At 36.8% G+C, this 17,823-nt stretch overlaps 4 protein-coding genes across 5 annotated transcripts; 2 read left to right on the forward strand and 2 right to left on the reverse strand.

The window, feature by feature from the left end:
• The first annotated feature begins 4,080 nt into the window (after positions 1-4,080).
• Positions 4,081-5,123, forward strand: LOC132282746 (dynein light chain 1, cytoplasmic-like). The gene is made up of 2 exons (XM_059784520.1): positions 4,081-4,489; positions 4,583-5,123. Exons 1-2 carry the CDS (start codon positions 4,352-4,354, stop codon positions 4,754-4,756), a joined length of 312 nt encoding a protein of 103 aa, XP_059640503.1. The 5' UTR covers positions 4,081-4,351; the 3' UTR covers positions 4,757-5,123.
• A 1,003-nt stretch (positions 5,124-6,126) lies between these two features.
• Positions 6,127-10,942, reverse strand: LOC132282745 (hydroxyphenylpyruvate reductase-like). 2 transcript variants are annotated; one of them, XM_059784519.1, is made up of 3 exons: positions 9,713-10,942; positions 8,355-8,886; positions 6,127-7,863 (listed from the first exon to the last, which is right to left on the reverse strand). In XM_059784519.1, the coding sequence occupies exons 1-2, from the start codon at positions 10,133-10,135 to the stop codon at positions 8,368-8,370; spliced, it is 942 nt and encodes a 313-aa protein (XP_059640502.1). In that variant the 5' UTR covers positions 10,136-10,942; the 3' UTR covers positions 6,127-7,863; positions 8,355-8,367. The 2 variants fall into 2 exon arrangements, with proteins under 2 accessions (XP_059640502.1, XP_059640501.1); XM_059784518.1 differs by lacking the exon at positions 6,127-7,863 and having other exon boundaries at positions 8,246-8,886.
• A 1,063-nt stretch (positions 10,943-12,005) lies between these two features.
• On the reverse strand, positions 12,006-15,667 carry LOC132286570 (glyoxylate/hydroxypyruvate/pyruvate reductase 2KGR-like). Its single transcript, XM_059788921.1, has 2 exons — positions 15,056-15,667; positions 12,006-12,762 (listed from the first exon to the last, which is right to left on the reverse strand). The coding sequence occupies exons 1-2, from the start codon at positions 15,476-15,478 to the stop codon at positions 12,244-12,246; spliced, it is 942 nt and encodes a 313-aa protein (XP_059644904.1). The 5' UTR covers positions 15,479-15,667; the 3' UTR covers positions 12,006-12,243.
• A 1,455-nt stretch (positions 15,668-17,122) lies between these two features.
• On the forward strand, positions 17,123-17,536 carry LOC132281646 (uncharacterized). Its single transcript, XM_059783332.1, has one exon. The coding sequence runs from the start codon at positions 17,123-17,125 to the stop codon at positions 17,534-17,536; it is 414 nt and encodes a 137-aa protein (XP_059639315.1).
• Positions 17,537-17,823: the final 287 nt, after the last annotated feature.

The following is a 17,823-nucleotide window of genomic DNA, read 5'->3' on the forward strand; positions in this document are numbered from 1 at the left end:
GTCTTTTGACAAGACCAAAAAATAAAAAAAAAAATAGTTAACTTTGTTGAGTAAATATCTCTTGATTGTACCCAAAAAAAAAAAAAAAAGTCACTATGGAATAAATTATTTCTTTTGAATGCCAAAAAAAAAAAAAAAAAAAAAAAAATTATTATTAGTTCGGAATAAATTAATCTTTGTGAGAGGACCTTCGGAAAAAACAAAAAGAAAGGAAAAAAAAATAGTAAAGAAGGTAAAAGACAAAGAAGTTAAAGTTGTATAAAGAATATTATAAATTAAGGAATGGTGCATTAATGAATTCAAGAATCTTCTTGCCATTTTTTTATTATTTGGTAGGAAGGAAAGAAGAGGGGTGGAAGGAAAATATAAAGGAATGAACAAATTTACTTCGTTCGGTAAAGATGATATAACGAAAGAAAGGATAATAAGAAGGATGAGTCATCCTTCCTCTTTCACAAATTTTCATTCACCCATAAGATAGGATAGAAACAAGTGAGACTATTATAAAATATTTAAATTAATACATCACCCTTCATAAATATTTAATTAATTTCATAAATAAAATAAGGGATGGATTTAATAGTAAAAATAACTTAAAATTTTATCTTTCCTTTTATCCTATAAATCAAATTAAATTATCAATTTTTTCCATTCTCTTCCATTCAATTGAACAAAAAGAGGGAAACATGGAGAAAAGTAAGGTGCGAATATTGCCTCCCTTAAAAATTTATTATTATTTAGTTTATTTAGTGCGACTAAAATAATTATTTCAGGTAATAGTTTTCTACACAAATATGAAGATCTTGCTTATATATATATATATATATTGGCAAGAAATAGTGAATATGATTCGAATAAGAAATTTAATAGTTATGTATTATAGGTACATATTACATACAAATACAAATTGGGATGATATAAGGAAAAGTCTGATCAAATTGGCGTACTCTTAGTCCGAGTCTGATCAAATTGGCGTACTCTTAGTCCGAGTCTGATCAAATTGGCTTCCTCTTAATCCGAATCTTACGTGTAACTGTCACGTAATCGTTGATATTTTATTTGCGCTGAAGATACCAAAAATAAATATGAAAAGAAGTTGAAGATGTTTTAACGACCCTCTCTATCTCTTTTCTCTATTCAACTTCTTCCTGCTTCCTTGATTCTTTCTCTCTCTGATTCACGGTTCTCTCTTTCTGCTTCCTTGATTCTTTCTCGCTCTGATTCACGGTTCTCTCTTTTTTACTTTACAAAATTGAAAGGAAAACAAAGCATTGAGAAGTCTCTATTAGTTCATAAAATCAAAGGGGAAAATACATATATATGTTTGCTTGAAGAGGGAAAAACGAACCCTAATAAGATTGAAGGCTGTATTCACACACACACACATATATATATATATATTCAATAATATACTTTGGCTTCTGTATAGTGTACCAGTTTTGGGGATTTGATTAGAAGAAAAAAAAAATTCCGAAGTTCATTACGAAGTTGATGCGATTTCTCTTTAATATTTGACACTCCACCAGACCCATCATCAACTCCTCACCTAGTAGAGCCTCACAAAGGATCTTCTCCAAAAGGACCTCTCATATGACGGTATGTTCATCATCCAACTAGTATCCTTGTCTCTTTTCTCCTTCTTTTCATATTTATTTTTATTTCTTTAGCACGATTTAGATAATTATGTGTATTCGGATTAGGAGTATGTCAATTTGATCAAACCAGTATCATTACAACAACAACAAAAGTTGATGCAAGTGCATAGCAACAACGACAACGAAGTTATGCAAGTACATTACTAAGAGGACACAAAACTATTTCACATTGTGGTTTGATCTGTCTCAATTCCTCGCTATCAAGGGAATGGTAAGTGGTTATGATCTTAGAATTCAAGAAGAAATAATTCGTGACATCATGTCTTACATACGGAGTACAGACAGCTTTGATAATGTTGGAGGATCTACAACCCTATTCATAGTTCGCATTGTAATAGAGACATGGCAGAATTCGCCAATTCTTGATCAGATTAATCAAGAATCCAAACACGTACTAGATGAGTCCTTGTAGGAGGAGAAGTTTAGAGTACGGACTCGGATCTCCTCACGTACCACGGGACGTCCTGTGTACAAGGAAGAGTAGGAGGAAAAGTTATACAATCAATTATTAAAATTTGGATTCTTTTAGTACTTCCTACTTATATGATCAGTATTTTGGTGTAGCTGTAAGTTGCGCAGTGTGAAAATTGTGTAAGTATTAAAGTGTATTTTCCCCCCTCTTTGAAGATGGAAAGGTTATACCAGAAGCTCTTTGGCTACGGATGTCAACTTTGTGCATATGCCAATTTAAATTTTTATGCAATCAATTATACATTATTCTCTCTTTAGATTTCTTTTAGGACCTACTTACATGATCCATATTGATATTCGTTTTACTTTGTTATCACGCTGGTGTGATTTGATCTCTTTTGTGTGAAAAAAAAAAAAAAAAAAAAAAATGATCTCTTTTAAAACGAATTAGAACAGGTGAATAGATCTAATTTGTTAGCTTGATTGATTTTTAGATAAAAAATACTTAATCTCTAGATGTGATTCAATAACAAATGAACATATTCTCTCTAATTACAAAATAAAAAAAGTAATAGATAAAGAAAACAAAAAAATTGGATGAATACAAAATGTGATTCATCATAAAATATAACTCTACTAATTGATTTTCCGTTCTCCAAACTGTGAGAACTGAGAAGTAAACAGTGTAAACCAGTGAAAAATGATACAAAAATGATATACCACTTTTACAAATCCAAATGAATCATTGTTCATAAACAACCTAAATTTGGTTAGTTAAGGTTGAATTTATATTAATTTATTAAGTAAATAAGTCAAACTCGACTCTTAATTATCAACTTGTTTATAAGGATGATGAGTTTGCCTGATAGTAGGGTTGATTTATGCTGGCACATGTGCCATGCCTAATAGTATTTGTCTTTTATGAAAAATACAATTTGAATATCTCTCATACCTCATTTTCAAAGAAAAAAAAAGTATTCATGCCTAGTAATGTGCTTCTTCCAAATCGGGATCCTCTCTTAAGCGATTTTAGGTCAGGTGCAGTTCAGTGCATTTAAATCCGATAATGCAATCGCACAACAACTTTAAAGTAACAACTTGACAATTCTATTAAGGTGTTTAAATTTTCAATTTAATAGTATTACAATACGATGTAAAATGTTGAATTGTGTCACATTACTGTTACATGGGTGTTGTATCTATGTTCATGAGTTTAGTCAAAAGCCTATATAGATCTATGTTCATGAACACAAACGAGCCTATATGAGCTTGTGTAGGCTCGTTTGTGTTCATGACCTCCCCGAACAACTTTTGTTATTAAACAAGCCAAGTTCGAACCAATCCTTAGTTTTTCAAAATAATGACAAGTCGAACTCGAACTCAAAATTTTAAACTCATCATGATCTCAAGCTTAGCCCATAAATGAACCAGCCGAACCCAAACAGACTCAAACTCGCCTTGACTTAATTCATTTGCGGCCCTACTTCTTGCTTCTTTTCCCCTCTGCAAAAAATGCAATACCATCCATTTATCTTTTTTCTTTTCTTTAGTTCTTTTCTCGTACCAAACCTGCCCAAAACCATAGTACAAATTATTGATTGCTAATAATAGGAGAATATGAACCATAGAATCGGTGCTAATTGCTAGGTTATTTTTAGGCTTGGAAATTTAAAGCAAAGTCAAAATTAGTGAAGCACATGGATGGTTACAAGCCAATACAACAAAGATCATAGGCCATCACAATTCATAGGATCAATTTATAATAATTACAGGGTCATTTAACCTGTGTCCAGCGTGCCCTGTTACTTTTGAGTTGGACTATTAAAATCTCTGGTCAACAAGGTCCGACCAACAAGTCAATAATAATTTAAATTCACCAAAACCTTGGGAATATTTTCAACCTCACCAGCTTTATCCACATTGTGAGAAAGAGAGAGAGTCATGAATGCTTAGAATAAGGTTAACGGATCCATATAACGTGAGGAAAGAAAAAGACAAGAAAAAGTTGGACCATGTCAATGTGCCAGCACCAAACTGCAATCAAATGGTTCTTTTACATTTGTAATAGGTGACTCTGACTCACTAAATAGGGATGAATATATGAGGGAGAGAGGTGCTTTTATAATCTGAGTTTCCTACATGGTATCTGGGAGAGAGAGAGATTGAGAGAGAAAAAAAGAGAGAAATCCTTTCTGGGTTTTGAAGATAAGTGCTAGATAGAGCATATCCCAACTGGGTTTTTCTTGCGCTTTTGATTAGGAGGTGGTTTGTGGAGATCTAGAGAGATGTTGGAAGGGAAAGCTTTGATAAAGGACACAGACATGCCAGAGAAGATGCAGATCCAAGCAATGTCTTCTGCTTCTCAAGCTCTGGATCTCTATGATGTTTTTGACTGCAAATCTATTGCTACCCACATCAAAAAGGTACACCCAATATTCTCTCTCTCTCTCTATTTATCTTTTTCTCTCTCTAATTTGATACATCTTTTGCTGAAAGATTTTTGTTGATCATTTTAGGACTTTGACAAGAGATATGGGAACGGATGGCAATGTGTGGTGGGCTCAAATTTCGGTTGTTTCATCACTCATTCAAAGGGAACTTTCATTTATTTCACATTGGAGACTCTAAAGTTCCTTATCTTTAGAGGGGCTTCTTCTTCTCCCTCTTCTTCCCCCTCATCTTCTCCTTGATGCATGTTTGGCTGCAAAGAAAGTACTTCTTTTTTTTTTGTTCTCTTAAGGTAGCTAGCAAAGAAAGTTCGAGAGAGGGGAAATGTAATAGATAGAAGTGCAATCCCTTCTCTGCAGGTACAAGCTAGGCTGTTTTCAGAAAATGCAGGGGTAAAGGAAGAAGAAAGCAACTGGCATCCACATGCTAAAATCTGGTCTTTTGGATCATCCTCTGTGTTTTTATGAGCCTTGTAATGCTATAGAGGAGCATTTCAATGCCTCCTTTGTACCCATATAATATATGTGTGTGTGTGTGCGCGCGCGCGCGTGAGTGTGTAGATAGTAATCTTGTGTGCAGATATCTGAGACTTCTTTTCATTGTGTCTTATCTCCCAACTCATCTCTCTTATCTCTAATACACTTATTTCCCTACCTAATCTAAATTGTCAGTTCGTTTCCAGAGGAAATGGATTGAAACACACACACACACACATTAAAAGGGGAGAGAATAGATTAAATGATATAATTTGACAAGTCAGTTATGAAAAATATCTGGGGCTGTAATATCAAAATTTACCATTTCCCAGCCTTCTTGGCAACTTAAAGAGATTATGTATGTTTTCATGTGAGCATCTAATAGGAGGGGACCACTTGGCTGTCCCAGAGAGGTCTCTGTTTCAAACATTTTTGGGGCGAGTGATTGGTGATCTTATCCAAGCCAAGCCATTCTTGGCTCACGAAGGATGTGGTTTTTGAAGTGCCAAAGTAGAATTTTATCTCCCCCACCCCCACCAAAAAAAATGGACAGAATTAATGGATGACTCAACCTCAACTTTATGTAAATAAACTGTATTAGGGAAAACCTTCCATATCGATGATACCATCATGTGTAAATGGAATTCTAAATAGGGAGGAAAAAAATAAATCGCAGAGTCAGTGGATTATGAATCATATATTACTGTTATATCCCATGGACTTGTTTAGCATTTGCTTAGTTCAGAATCAGGAAATTTTTTGCAAAACTTGCAAGAAGAACATGGGGTGGATCAGATAGTAATTTGACAAGTTAGACATTGAAAATATCTGGGTAGTAAAGTTAAGTGGTGTGTCTCAATTTGTGCAATCTGAAAGGTATGATTGCATTATGCTGAAGGTTATAATTTTTTTTTTTTTTAAAATTATCAAACCTAAAGGAAATCAGTAGAAATATGCTGAATGCACTAATTTCTTGACAATAGACCTTTGACAGTTGTGGGTATGTGGGTATATGATTTAATATATGACATGAACCTCACATGTTGACGTCGTATGATGACTCACACATACCCCAAAATGCATTGCCTAATATCTTATGTCGATGTAGACATATCATCAGGAGAACGCAAACCCGACTCAACCCGGCCCGGTGGTCCATAGACTTCAAATGAGCATTTTTGAAGACAAATATTTTCCTCATATCAGTTTCGGTAGTGAAAATATAACTGCATAGACCTTCTCTCTTTGGATTAGGCTCAAGCAAGAAGTTTTCCCCCTATTAATCTCGCTTGAAGTACTTAACGCGAAGTTTTTTTCTATAGATAAACCTTGCTCAAAATACTATCTGAAAAATTCTTCCCTACAGATAAAACTCTGTTTGAAAGATTAATGAGCTCTTTGCAAAAAAAACCTCCCCATAACACAGTAGCAAGTAGCTCTTCCTCACTGAAAAGACCTTACTTGAAGGCACCTTTGAACATTCTAGGGTGGGAGCTTGACCTAAGTCTGTCAAGACCTAGTATAGGGGTGCACACAATTTGATTTGATTCGGTTTAGAGGGTACAGCATAATTAAACAAATCCTAACAGTACGAAAAATATTTGGAACCAAACCGAACTGACAAAACCGTATAAACCTAACCAATCCGTACATCGGTTTGGTTTTCACAGATTAACGTCACCTAAAGCATAATCTAATAATAATTACGTTACTTTAAAATTAATTACTTGAAAACAACTTTGATGATTTAATAAATTTTCCTTCTATTGCCTATTCAAATTGCATTTCTTGTTTCTAATGTAATATGTATTATTAAAATATGTCTACAAAAACTAGAATACAATTTATTACAATGTTTAAGCGAATAAGGGTCAAGGTTAAGAAAAAAGGGATGCATATAACCTAATTCTATGTGATGCAAGCTTGTGTTAAATATAGTTATGAACAAATCAAATGAAAACAAATATGTATGTACAAGTATTACAACTCGGTTTGTTTTGGTTTGATTTGATTTGTTTGTTTGTTTTTTTTTTTTTTTTTTTTCGGTGACATTTAAACAGTGAACCGAATTGATCCTAACGGGTCCACTACTTTTGTAATCAGAACTAGAACCCAACCAAACATATGGTTTGGATTGCTTTGGATCATATTGACGGCTTTAATGGATTCGTGTACGGATTCGCGTGCACCCTTAAGCTTAGTGCAAAAACCAACCTATGTGGAACTCTGTGTGCTAAATGTTGGTCCATGTGATCCTAGGAAGGTTTTTGGCTTGGCGGCCAAAGGTTAGGGTTTGTGGAGGAGTAACCCACCTCACCCTACCTCTAGAAGCAGGAAGAGACTATTGACTCCTCTTAACAGGTAATTCACTCCCTCTGCATTAAATGACTGATGTATCCCACTAATAAACAACCTGGGCACAATAAATGAATACTTTGTTACATTTATTAGCCACACTAGTCCTGCAATGTCCAGTTCTACAGATTGGCTCATTTATGCCATTGAGCTACCTGAAGCCCATTTTCTCGTGATGAACTTTTTTCCAATGGGTGGTTATTGTTTCCCCATTAGCAGCTAAGACCTCTCCTGACTCCTGACTCATTAAAGGGAGAAGTAATGACCACCTCCTAACCGGTCTCCCTGTAGAGGCAATCATCAAACAAAAGTCTCAAAAAGAGAAACCATTCTTCCTCGATATATCAATAGCTCCCTGACTCTACCATCCTCTTAATCCCTTACAAGCTCAAATTGATTCTTTCACCTAACTCACTACACCTGAAACTCCCATCATATTGTGTGTAATGTCTCATCATTGGCACTATTCGTTGACCCACAATAATTGATAAAAATCCTTGAGCATACATATAATAGGCCTGTCAATTTAGAAAACAAAACAATTACCATGGAGAACTGCAATGTTTTAGAGGACTGAAAAAATCTGGGACAAACTAACAGGTTAATATTACAATAATAGCAGGAGAACACAAGTTCAAAGAGTCTTCAATCTACTATGAAAGCACAAGACAATCAATTACAGAAAAAATAATAATAATAATAATAAAAATCAGATAGCAACGGATCAGGGATTTGAGCTGCTGAGTACCAACTGAAGGAAGTTCTAGACAATAAGCATGAAGCAATCACTGACTAGTCATGTTGTTTCATAGATTCATTAGATGTCAAGGTCAAAAAATTTGACATAGACTGAGCAGATGAAAAAAAAAAAAAAAAAAATGATGGATTCCAGAGCAAATGTAAACAAATGTTCACTTTATAAAGCATGCTAGTCAAGCAAGTAAAAGAAATCTGAATAATAAAAAAATAATAATAATAATAATTCAGACAGGCAGGCATATTAATATACCTTCTTAAAACAATCAAATAACTGGAGTTAACAGTGGCTTGTTCAAAAAGTGTGCCTCCAAGTTTCTGAGCACAAGATCTGCCATAGCTTTGCAAGTTTCTACAGTATCACTTCCAACGTGGGGCAAAAGAACAACATTTTTGAGCCCAAACAATTGTTCAGGTACCTCTGGCTCTTTCTCAAACACATCAAGCCCAGCCCCACCTAACCGTCCTTCAAGTAGTGCAGACACAAGCTCAGGTTCATCAACGTGTGGGCCTCGTCCAATGTTGATCAGAATTCCCTTTGGACCCAATGCATCAATGACTTCACGATTGACAATGTGGCGTGTTTCTTCGGTCAGTGCACAAGCAACAATGAGAATTTGACAATTACTCGCCAAATCAACTATGTTTGAGTAAAATTTGAAATTCGCAATTGGTTTCTTGGATCTGGAGTAGTAACTAATTGGGCAGCCAAATGCTTCTGCTCTCTTTGCAATGGCAGTACCGATCCTGCCCAATCCAACAATGCCAACTGATTTACCACTGAACTGGAAGAGAAAATAAATAGTAAATAAAGCAGAAACACATCAAGAAAAGGCGGCAAAAAAAGAAATGAGAGCTCAAAGATTAAACTCTATTCAAGTGAAAGGACCTCAATGTTGTTGTTATAAGAGGTCAGGCGCCAAGTGTGAAAACGCATGTTCAAATATGAGGACAGCTAGTATTAGCAAATAACGCTAAAGGTTAAATCTAACCCCTCTGTTCTTCCCAACACCCTGAACTAATGGGAATCAACAGCAGAAATGGTAATATTAAAGGGGAAGATTGTGGGTGGCAGTGAGCTCCACTACGCATTGTTGTAGATTTTTTTATTTTTTATTTTTATATCCCTTCCTTGATTCATATACAATGTGTGTATGCACACACACACACATATATATATTTATAAAAATTTCCCTTTCAATATGGTTTACAGTCATTATTCCACCACACCACATAAAAGGATATGTATAATAATTGATTTCACAAATTTAAACGCATAGCGCTAAAATGAGGTCATAACGTAATCCAGACATAAGTATAAAATCCATCAACTTTTTCCAAGTCATAAAACAGAAAAGGAATATGTATTTGCACTACTCAAAACAGAACAAGCCAAACATGGAAGATACAACATCCAAAATTCTCTACTCAGAACAGAACAAGCCATTACTTTAGTGATTGATATACTACAACAACATGTACTCTGGCACATTTTCTCTTTGATATTCAAACCTTCTTATATTCATAAAGAACAAAATGAATTTAATCAAAGAGTCCCATAGATAATTTGGAGATTGTATATCACTTTTAGAGAGAGAGGAAATTACAAACCTTTGCAGTGAGCTCAAAATCGCGGTTTTTCCACAAGCCACTTCTCACAAACTGATCACACACACAAATCCTCCTCAAAATCGCCAATGTCAACCCAATTGCTGCATCGGCAACATCGTCCGTGAGCACATCGGGGGTGTTGGTAACCCTAATTCCTCTCTCTCTACACTTCACCAAATCGATTTTATCCAAACCCACACTGTAACTGGACACTATCTCCAACTTGGGAAGCGATTCGATGAGTTCCGAGTCAGCCCCAAACGCAGCGTTTCCTACCACTGCTCGGATGGAATCGCAATTACCTCTGAGAAAATCGTTCTGTGAAGAAGCGTCCCATAGTCTGTAGAGTTTGAATCGCTTTTTGAGCTCTTCTTCCAGGTAAGTCAACATTGGACACAACATCAACACGCCAATGCGGTCCATTTGATAGGATTACAACAGCACCCACAGCAACCAAGCGTTTTCCTAATTATGTGTATATATGTTTCTATTGCTCTTTATTTTTTTATTTTTTATTTTTTTGTTTTTGCAATATTGCACTGTTTATGTTTCTATTGCTCTTTATTTAATCAGTTTGGTGCAATGGAAAAGGGAGGAAAGGGAAGGGGAGGTGATGGAGGGGATTAAAAATTTGTGTTTGACAAAAATTGTTGCAAGGAAAGGGAAGGTTTTGGAAGGTTATGTCAAAGCTTGAACAGTGTTTTGCTTATCCTCCCAAAAATGGGAGGAAATGGAAGGAAAGTGAAGGAGAGGCTTGATGAATATTTTCTGATGCCAAATTTACTCACACAAAATCAAGGATTTAGTTTGCAAAACAAGAATTACAGAGCTTGATTAGTTGATTTAGAAAAAAAAATTAAAAAAAAACCCATACATACAAGTTAGCAGTTGCAGAGAGAGAGAGGGGGGCAAGCTTGAGAGTTGAGAGACAGCCGCTGAAGCTTGCGAACGGCGAACCCGAACTGGAACAGCGGGCGATGGAAACTGAAAGAGATGGGTTTTGAAATTTGGAACAATCTGAAATGATATGCCGATATGGGTTTTGATATAGGTAATATGTTTTGAACTTTGGATTCTTGCAACAGATAGATAGACTGAAATATATGGGTTTTGAACTTCTGATTCTAGTAGATTTAGTAGTTCGCAGTTGCAGAGAGAAAAAGAGAGAGCAAGTTGAGAGTTGAGAACGAGAACAGAGATGGAAGCGGCGATTGGGGAGGCTGAAATGATTTGCCCTAAATATATATATATATTTATAAATTTATTTTTTAAAATATAAAAAGGTATAATAGTAAATTTATTTAAATCCTTTCCTTTTCATTCTTATCCAAACATAATTATAATCATTTCTTTTTTTATTCTTCATTAATCACCCAATGACGATAAGAGCGTTTTTTTTCTTTCATTAATCACCCAAACACGATAATATAGACAAGTTTCATGTAAGGGATGGGATTATAGTTTTTGATGAGGGCATTTTGCTTTCACCCATCCATTTCATTTGAATCATTTACCTTCTATTTTGAAAACTAAAAATTATTACTAAATTACAACCTTTCATGATAGGTAAATTGATATTTCTAAAATTATGAAATGTTCACAACTCAACCTCAATTTAAGATGTCTAGTGCCTTTGGTGAACTTTAAAGTGTCACAGAAAAAAATCTCAATTTTCACATGCGAGTCCCTGCCATAAAAAGGATTATATAACAATCAATTTTATCTGGTGAAGTTAAGCTTGGATGCTCGTTTGAAAGATATAAGCGTTAATAAATAGAAGTTTGAGGAGAGAACAATCATCTTGCATAAATATGCCAAAGGTTTAATTTTATATCTAATTTATCTCTCCTAACATCCTTCCTTAGTAATACCACATACACATATACACACACATTATTGGTACATTCCACTAAGTAAACACTGAATTTGATCATCTCCCTTTTTTTTTCTTTTTTTCTTTTTTGATAAGTAAATTTGATCGTCTCCCTTTTGAATACCTGGGTTTCAACCATATGTAACTACTATTTTTTAGCATAGGTTCAACAATAGACATGTCTCCTTTGAAAAATAAGAGCGCTTTCTTAGGATTGGGGCCATCGGGCCTGCCCCATCTGCCCTTCCATTCCCATCCGGATTCTGGACATGAATTTGTCATCCCCTTTTCTATTGGTAACTTGAAGATGACTCTTTTTCAGTTGTGCCTATTCCAAGGTTTTACCCTGCCTCCGGCAAATCAACAACTTTCCGACGACACAGTTTGGCGTCAACTAGCTGATTAGTTGAGCACATAAGCTGCTTATTGAAGTATCAAACTCATTTATAACTGCAGCTAGCACCAAGACTTGGTTAAAGATGCTACGAATAGATGTCTTGAAAGAGAAATACACGAGGATCATAAGATGTTTTTCTTTTTACCAGTACATATTTGTCAACGTCCTGGAAACAATGATCTCTACAATTGGGAGAACATAGGAATGGCAAAAGCAAGATGAAGCCTCCAACCATTCATACATTCATGCAATACAACAGTATTAAACCACTGGTGTTAACAGTGGTTTCTTCAGGAAGTGAGCTTCCAAATTCCCAATGACAAGGTCAGCGATGGCCTCGCGGGTTTCCACCGTGCCGGTTCCTACATGAGACAAGAGGACCACATTATCAATCCCTAATAGCTGCTCAGGTACTTCAGGCTCATGTTCAAACACGTCAAGTCCAGCTCCACCCAACTGGCCTTCAACCAGAGCAGATACCAGCTCAAGTTCATCAATATGAGCGCCTCTCCCGATGTTGATGATGACACCCTTTGGACCCAATGCATCAATGACTTCATGGTTGATTATATGACGAGTATCATCGTTCAGAGAGCATGCAACAACCAGGATATGACAGTTGGAGGCCAAATCAACGACATTTGGATAGTACTCATAATTTGAATCTGGTTTTTTCGATCTGGAGTGGTAACTGATTGGACAGCCAAATGCTTCGGCTCTCTTAGCAATTGCTGTGCCAATTCTGCCGAGTCCAATAATGCCTACAGTTTTGCCACTAAACTGCAAGAAAGATGAGAAAGGATAAGAATATACTGAAAACATAAAGAAACAGCAATTGGGAACTCAGTTGGTCAAGAGCAAGTAAAAGGTCAACAATGGTAAATACAAGCATATGGCATCATTAAACAGTAATTGAACTTTTGTATTGCATGAACCAGTCAGCCATGCCTAAGGAACCACACATAACTTCAGCTCCATGCTCTACATTATTTACACTACAAGGCAACCAAGATATCTGATGAACCCATCAACTAGCAAGATCAATGTCCAAAGAAGGTAGAAAACTGCAGTACATTAGAAAGTGGCTATTAGACACTCATCTTTCTTAAGATCATCGATTTCCGGCAATAGCTACCTCAAGTATTGCAGTGTATCCCCTCGAGAGTAATTTACCATTCACTCCAAATCTAATAATAGTAAAGGGTAAGTGCACCTCCATTAATTTACCCCGACTCTCGACATCGAATAGAAATCTTCTTGGCTCATCTAAAGCTGTAGTGTCCTGAAAATTTTGAATATAGATTAATAATGCACTACGAGACCTCTTTTAAGTCACTTCACACGCTCTAGACTGTCACGGATCCTAAAGATTAGCAGACCCCTGCTATTAGTTTAAATCAAGTAGATTAACTTATAATCTAAAAATATAAAATCTGACCATGGGCAATTCTCATCATAAGTTCTCAAACTTCTCATACATTCATCAATCGTCAAAGATGGATTCCGAAAATTTTTCTAATGAAAATTTCAATCATGAAGAATGAAGACAAGGTGGATAGAATTTGAGTAGAATAGGACCAAGGCAAGAGGGTGGAGAACTTTTTGTCGACCATGAGATAAGCACTTGCAATAAGTATACAACATTAACCTCTTCCATAGCTGCAAGAATGTCATGCTCAGGGTCACACTCCTTGCAATACAGTTATCTACAGCTACTTGCAAGTGACGTAATGGAACAAAATTCAGAACTTGACGCTTGCTTTGTTATAGTATGACACTAGAAAAAGATGCTTATTTATACATTTTTTCAATCATTAAGCTCGCCAGTCTATGCTAAAAGTTTAGAACTACAAACAACCTCAATCACCAGCAGCTCAAGTTATATGGTCACCAATTTAAGACATGAAACAGTGCACGAGATGTCCTGAAATATTAACGTTAAGCTTGCCAGTCCATGCTAAAAGTTTAGAACTACAAACAACCTCAATCACCAGCAGCTCACGGTTATATGATCACCAATTTAAGACATGAAACAGTGCACGAGACGTCCTGAAATATTAATGTCTCACACTAGCACAATCCCTTATTAAGTTATGATGAAGCCAGGTTTCCAATTTGCAACAGAAACAAATCGAAAAGGCATTTAACCATTTTATCATGGTGCTCTCAAAAGTCAAAACCTTCCCTATCTTACTTTTTCTTAGCTTTAAGCTAAAAATTATGGTGGCTGATAATAAAATGTTAAAAATAAAAACACAAAAGCTCATAAAAAAACCAGTTTACATAAATTACCACACAATTCAAACAGGAAAAAGCTAAAAAAAAAAAAAAAATCAGCAATAAGACAGCCACAACAATATGATATTATATATGGAGTGGAACACCCTACAAAGCACCCCAATCACAAGTCGATTGTTGAAAAACAAAATGAAACAAAGAAAACTGATGCTTAAACTCCAACAAGATGACGTACACTAAACAACCATGACTACAAGCCCACTATGCTCTGGGTCAGGAAGATTGACAAAAAACAATGCCAGCAACACATCTAAAGTCTCAAGAACTGAAAACACAGATACATTCAAAAGTGCACATGAGATGCATCCAAAAATGCACTTGAGAAGTTGCCAATCTTTTCTCCTAAAGATTTTCTCAACCAATTATCTCCCAATAGATAATTCATATTCATGTACTTCATCAAAACCAGTTTATCAACTTAACAGATGCACAATACAAATTACAGACATCACTAATTCACTATTTAGTGGCAAATCAAGCAAATCCAAAGAAAAGCAAAAATGAAATCTCTACCCTGGTTGCAGAAAATTTAGAGGAAGAGACACGAATTTGAAGTTTTGACTCATAGTATCTTTTATCTATAAGATTTCCGGGGGAAAAGAATTAAAATTGAATTCAATCAAGCAGAATAGCAGTCAATTGAGGGGAGGCTCTCATTTCCTGAGTCCTAAACAATAATACAAAGAAATTGTCAATTCTTTTCATCTCTGCACACTTTCTAAGCAACCAAACAAGCATAATAAACCAAACCAAATAATAATAATAATAACCGAACCTTTGCAGTCAACTTGAAGTCCCCCTTCTTCCATAACCCACTCCTGACATACCGATCACACTCGGAAATCCGCCTCATCGTAGCCAAAATCAATCCAATGGCCAGGTCAGCAACATCCTCCGTCAACACGTCCGGCGTGTTCGTAACCCTAATCCCCTTCTCCTTACACTTTCCCAAGTCAATCTGATCCACCCCCACACCGTGATTCGCCACGATCTCCAGACTCGGCAGCGCATCAATCAACTCAGGACGGGCACCGGCCCAGGCATTACTCACAATCGCGCGAATCGAACTCGAATGCTGTTTCAAGAACTCCTCCTTCTGAGGGAAATTCCAGAATCGGAAGAGATTGAATCGCTTGTCGAGCTCTTGCTCGAAGTATGTTGACATCGGGCACATCATCAGCACTCCAATGGCTTCCATCCTTGCAGCGACCGAGGGTAGAAGATGAAGTGGGAGTGAGAATTAGGGTTAGGGTTTTCGTCGGCCTCTTCTTCAACGATTCTTGTTCAGTAAGTCTTCTCTCTCTAAATCTCGTCCTTCCTCTCATATCGCCATGGGCGGAGAGAAATAGAGACTGTAGAGAGAGAATAACAGCCTTAGGTGCCATTTTGCTTCAAATATGGGTATTTTGAAAATTTAGAACTATCAAACTAACTTAACCGTCTATTGAGCAGTGATGGTTACATTAAATTTTATTTTATTTTATTTTATTTTTCCATTGGAAACGAGAGAGAGGGGAACAGGGGTACAGTCGCTCTAAAGATGGTTATAATGATTTTACAAAATAATTTTTGTGTAGGGAAAAATTTCCTTCCAATAAGAATGAGACACATAACCATTATACGAATCTGCATTTAGGAGATCTCATAAGCCCATTCGGATCAAGCCCAAGTTACGTTGTTCTTTAACCCATTATCATTTATGTTGTGCCTCCAAAGCCAGACAAGAGTACCGATCAGCTCAACATCACCACTGTTGAAGTTTTGATCCATTAGTCAAGTCACTTACACCAAACCGCATCCGGCCCAAGTATAATTAAATATGGCGCAGTCCTATTTAATAAAGGAGTCAACCCGGAAGGAAAGTTTTTATACAAAGCAAATTCTACATAGGAATATCATACAATGGAAAGAACTCTATTTGTAAAGAAAGTCATATATGGAAAGAATTGGAGGACAAGAAACGCGAGTCCTACCATAATTTTACCAACTTTTGTGTATAAATAGAGGCCTAAACCTCCAATAAAAGGGCAAGCAATTCAATTATTATATAGACATTGTTCTTGTTTATTTTTATTGTTTGTTGAGTGTGTTGTATTATTTTCTCTCGATCGTAATTGGTTGAGCGAAATTTTGCACCTACACTTTGGCGCCGTCTGTGGGAACATGTGCAAATATATTCCCACTCTTGTTTCACAGGTGAATCCTGCAACTACCATCCAGAATGCCAAACGGAGGATCTTCAACGGATCAATAGACAGAGTTGATGCAGAAGATGCGTGAAGAGTTTCTACACCAGTTTGACAAACTTCGTCAGGCAAACGAATCAAGCGTGGCTCAGATCGCCTTGCTTCAACAGCAGAATAACACTCTGCAAACGGCGATGGCTCAGTTGGCACCACCACCACCAATGGGTGACACAGCAGCACCTTCTAATCAGAATATTCCTCCAATTACTGGGCTTCCACCTAATGGGGCACGACCCAATGAGGCTCAGCTGAATGAGGTTCAGCAACAACAGAGGGCAAGATCAGAGGTTGTGGCTTCAGACAACGTCCTTCGTCGCACGCAGGACGAGCAAGTCGAATCTAGCCATAAGCTCACGGTTAGGTCCAGTGGAATTCTAGATGGTGCAGGTGTTCAGGATGCCTTTGATAAGAAAAGACTCCTGAAGATTCAGACACCTGCTGAGATGGCTAGAGAACGCAAAAATTCCTTGGTCAAAACTCCTTTCACTGACGATGTGTATCTGGTTGAGAGGCCCAAGAAATTTACCATGCCTTCTTTCACCCAGTTTGATGGAACGGGGGATCCTTCTCGGCACCTAGATCATTACGCTTAAAAGATGGCTTTGGATGATCGTAATGACCCTTGGATGTGCAGAGTTTTTCCTACTAGCTTGACAGGAGCAGCACTAAAGTGGTTCAGGAATAGACCGCATAAGTCCATCTCGGATTATGGAACTCTGTGCACTATGTTCCTGGCACACTATTGCGGAAATAAAAAGCAAAAGAAGAGCATTGCCAACCTCTTCACCGTAAGGCAAAAGAAGGGGGAAAAATTGCAGGATTTCTTATCAAGATTCAACATAGAAGCCTCAGAAATAGCAGATTGTCATCCCGCGACTGCTTTAGAAACATTTAAACTTGCGATGATTCAGGGGACGAAGTTCTACACTTCCTTGGTCAAATATTCTCCTCCCGACATGCAGACTCTAATGCCAGGGCCCAGATCTATATTTGGCTCGAGGAAAATATAGCCCACCGAGCGCAGCACGCCACCCTCGTGACGGTGGAAAACAAGCCTCGAGAAAGAATTCCAAATTCAAAGATTCAGAAAAGCCAACGTACCTTAACGCCGATCACCCAAGCACCTGATAAGAGGCAAAGGGTAAAGGAAGGATTTACACCTCTCTGAACTACCTTGACTCGGCTCTTCCAAAAGAATAAGATGAAGTTCACAACCCCGCAGCCAATAAAGCAACCCCTGGAGCAAAGGGACAAAAGCAAGTATTGCACTTATCATCGAGATTATGGGCATTCAACC

Source organism: Cornus florida, unplaced genomic scaffold (assembly GCF_030987335.1).
Source record: "Cornus florida cultivar Cherokee Brave unplaced genomic scaffold, ASM3098733v1 CherokeeBrave_3.0.0_Hap2_Chr11, whole genome shotgun sequence".
Classification (NCBI taxonomy): domain Eukaryota; kingdom Viridiplantae; phylum Streptophyta; class Magnoliopsida; order Cornales; family Cornaceae; genus Cornus; species Cornus florida.

Coding starts and splice junctions, on each gene's coding strand:
- LOC132282745 (XM_059784519.1), bottom strand. CDS start 10,135: ATGGACCGCATTGGCGTGTTGATGTTGTGTCCAATGTTGACTTACCTG. Junction 8,887..9,712: donor ATTTTGAGCTCACTGCAAAG/GTTTGTAATTTC, acceptor TTTCTCTTCCAG/TTCAGTGGTAAATCAGTTGG.
- LOC132286570 (XM_059788921.1), bottom strand. CDS start 15,478: ATGGAAGCCATTGGAGTGCTGATGATGTGCCCGATGTCAACATACTTC. Junction 12,763..15,055: donor ACTTCAAGTTGACTGCAAAG/GTTCGGTTATTA, acceptor TCTTTCTTGCAG/TTTAGTGGCAAAACTGTAGG.
- LOC132282746 (XM_059784520.1), top strand. CDS start 4,352: ATGTTGGAAGGGAAAGCTTTGATAAAGGACACAGACATGCCAGAGAAG. Junction 4,490..4,582: donor TTGCTACCCACATCAAAAAG/GTACACCCAATA, acceptor TGATCATTTTAG/GACTTTGACAAGAGATATGG.
- LOC132281646 (XM_059783332.1), top strand. CDS start 17,123: ATGGCTTTGGATGATCGTAATGACCCTTGGATGTGCAGAGTTTTTCCT.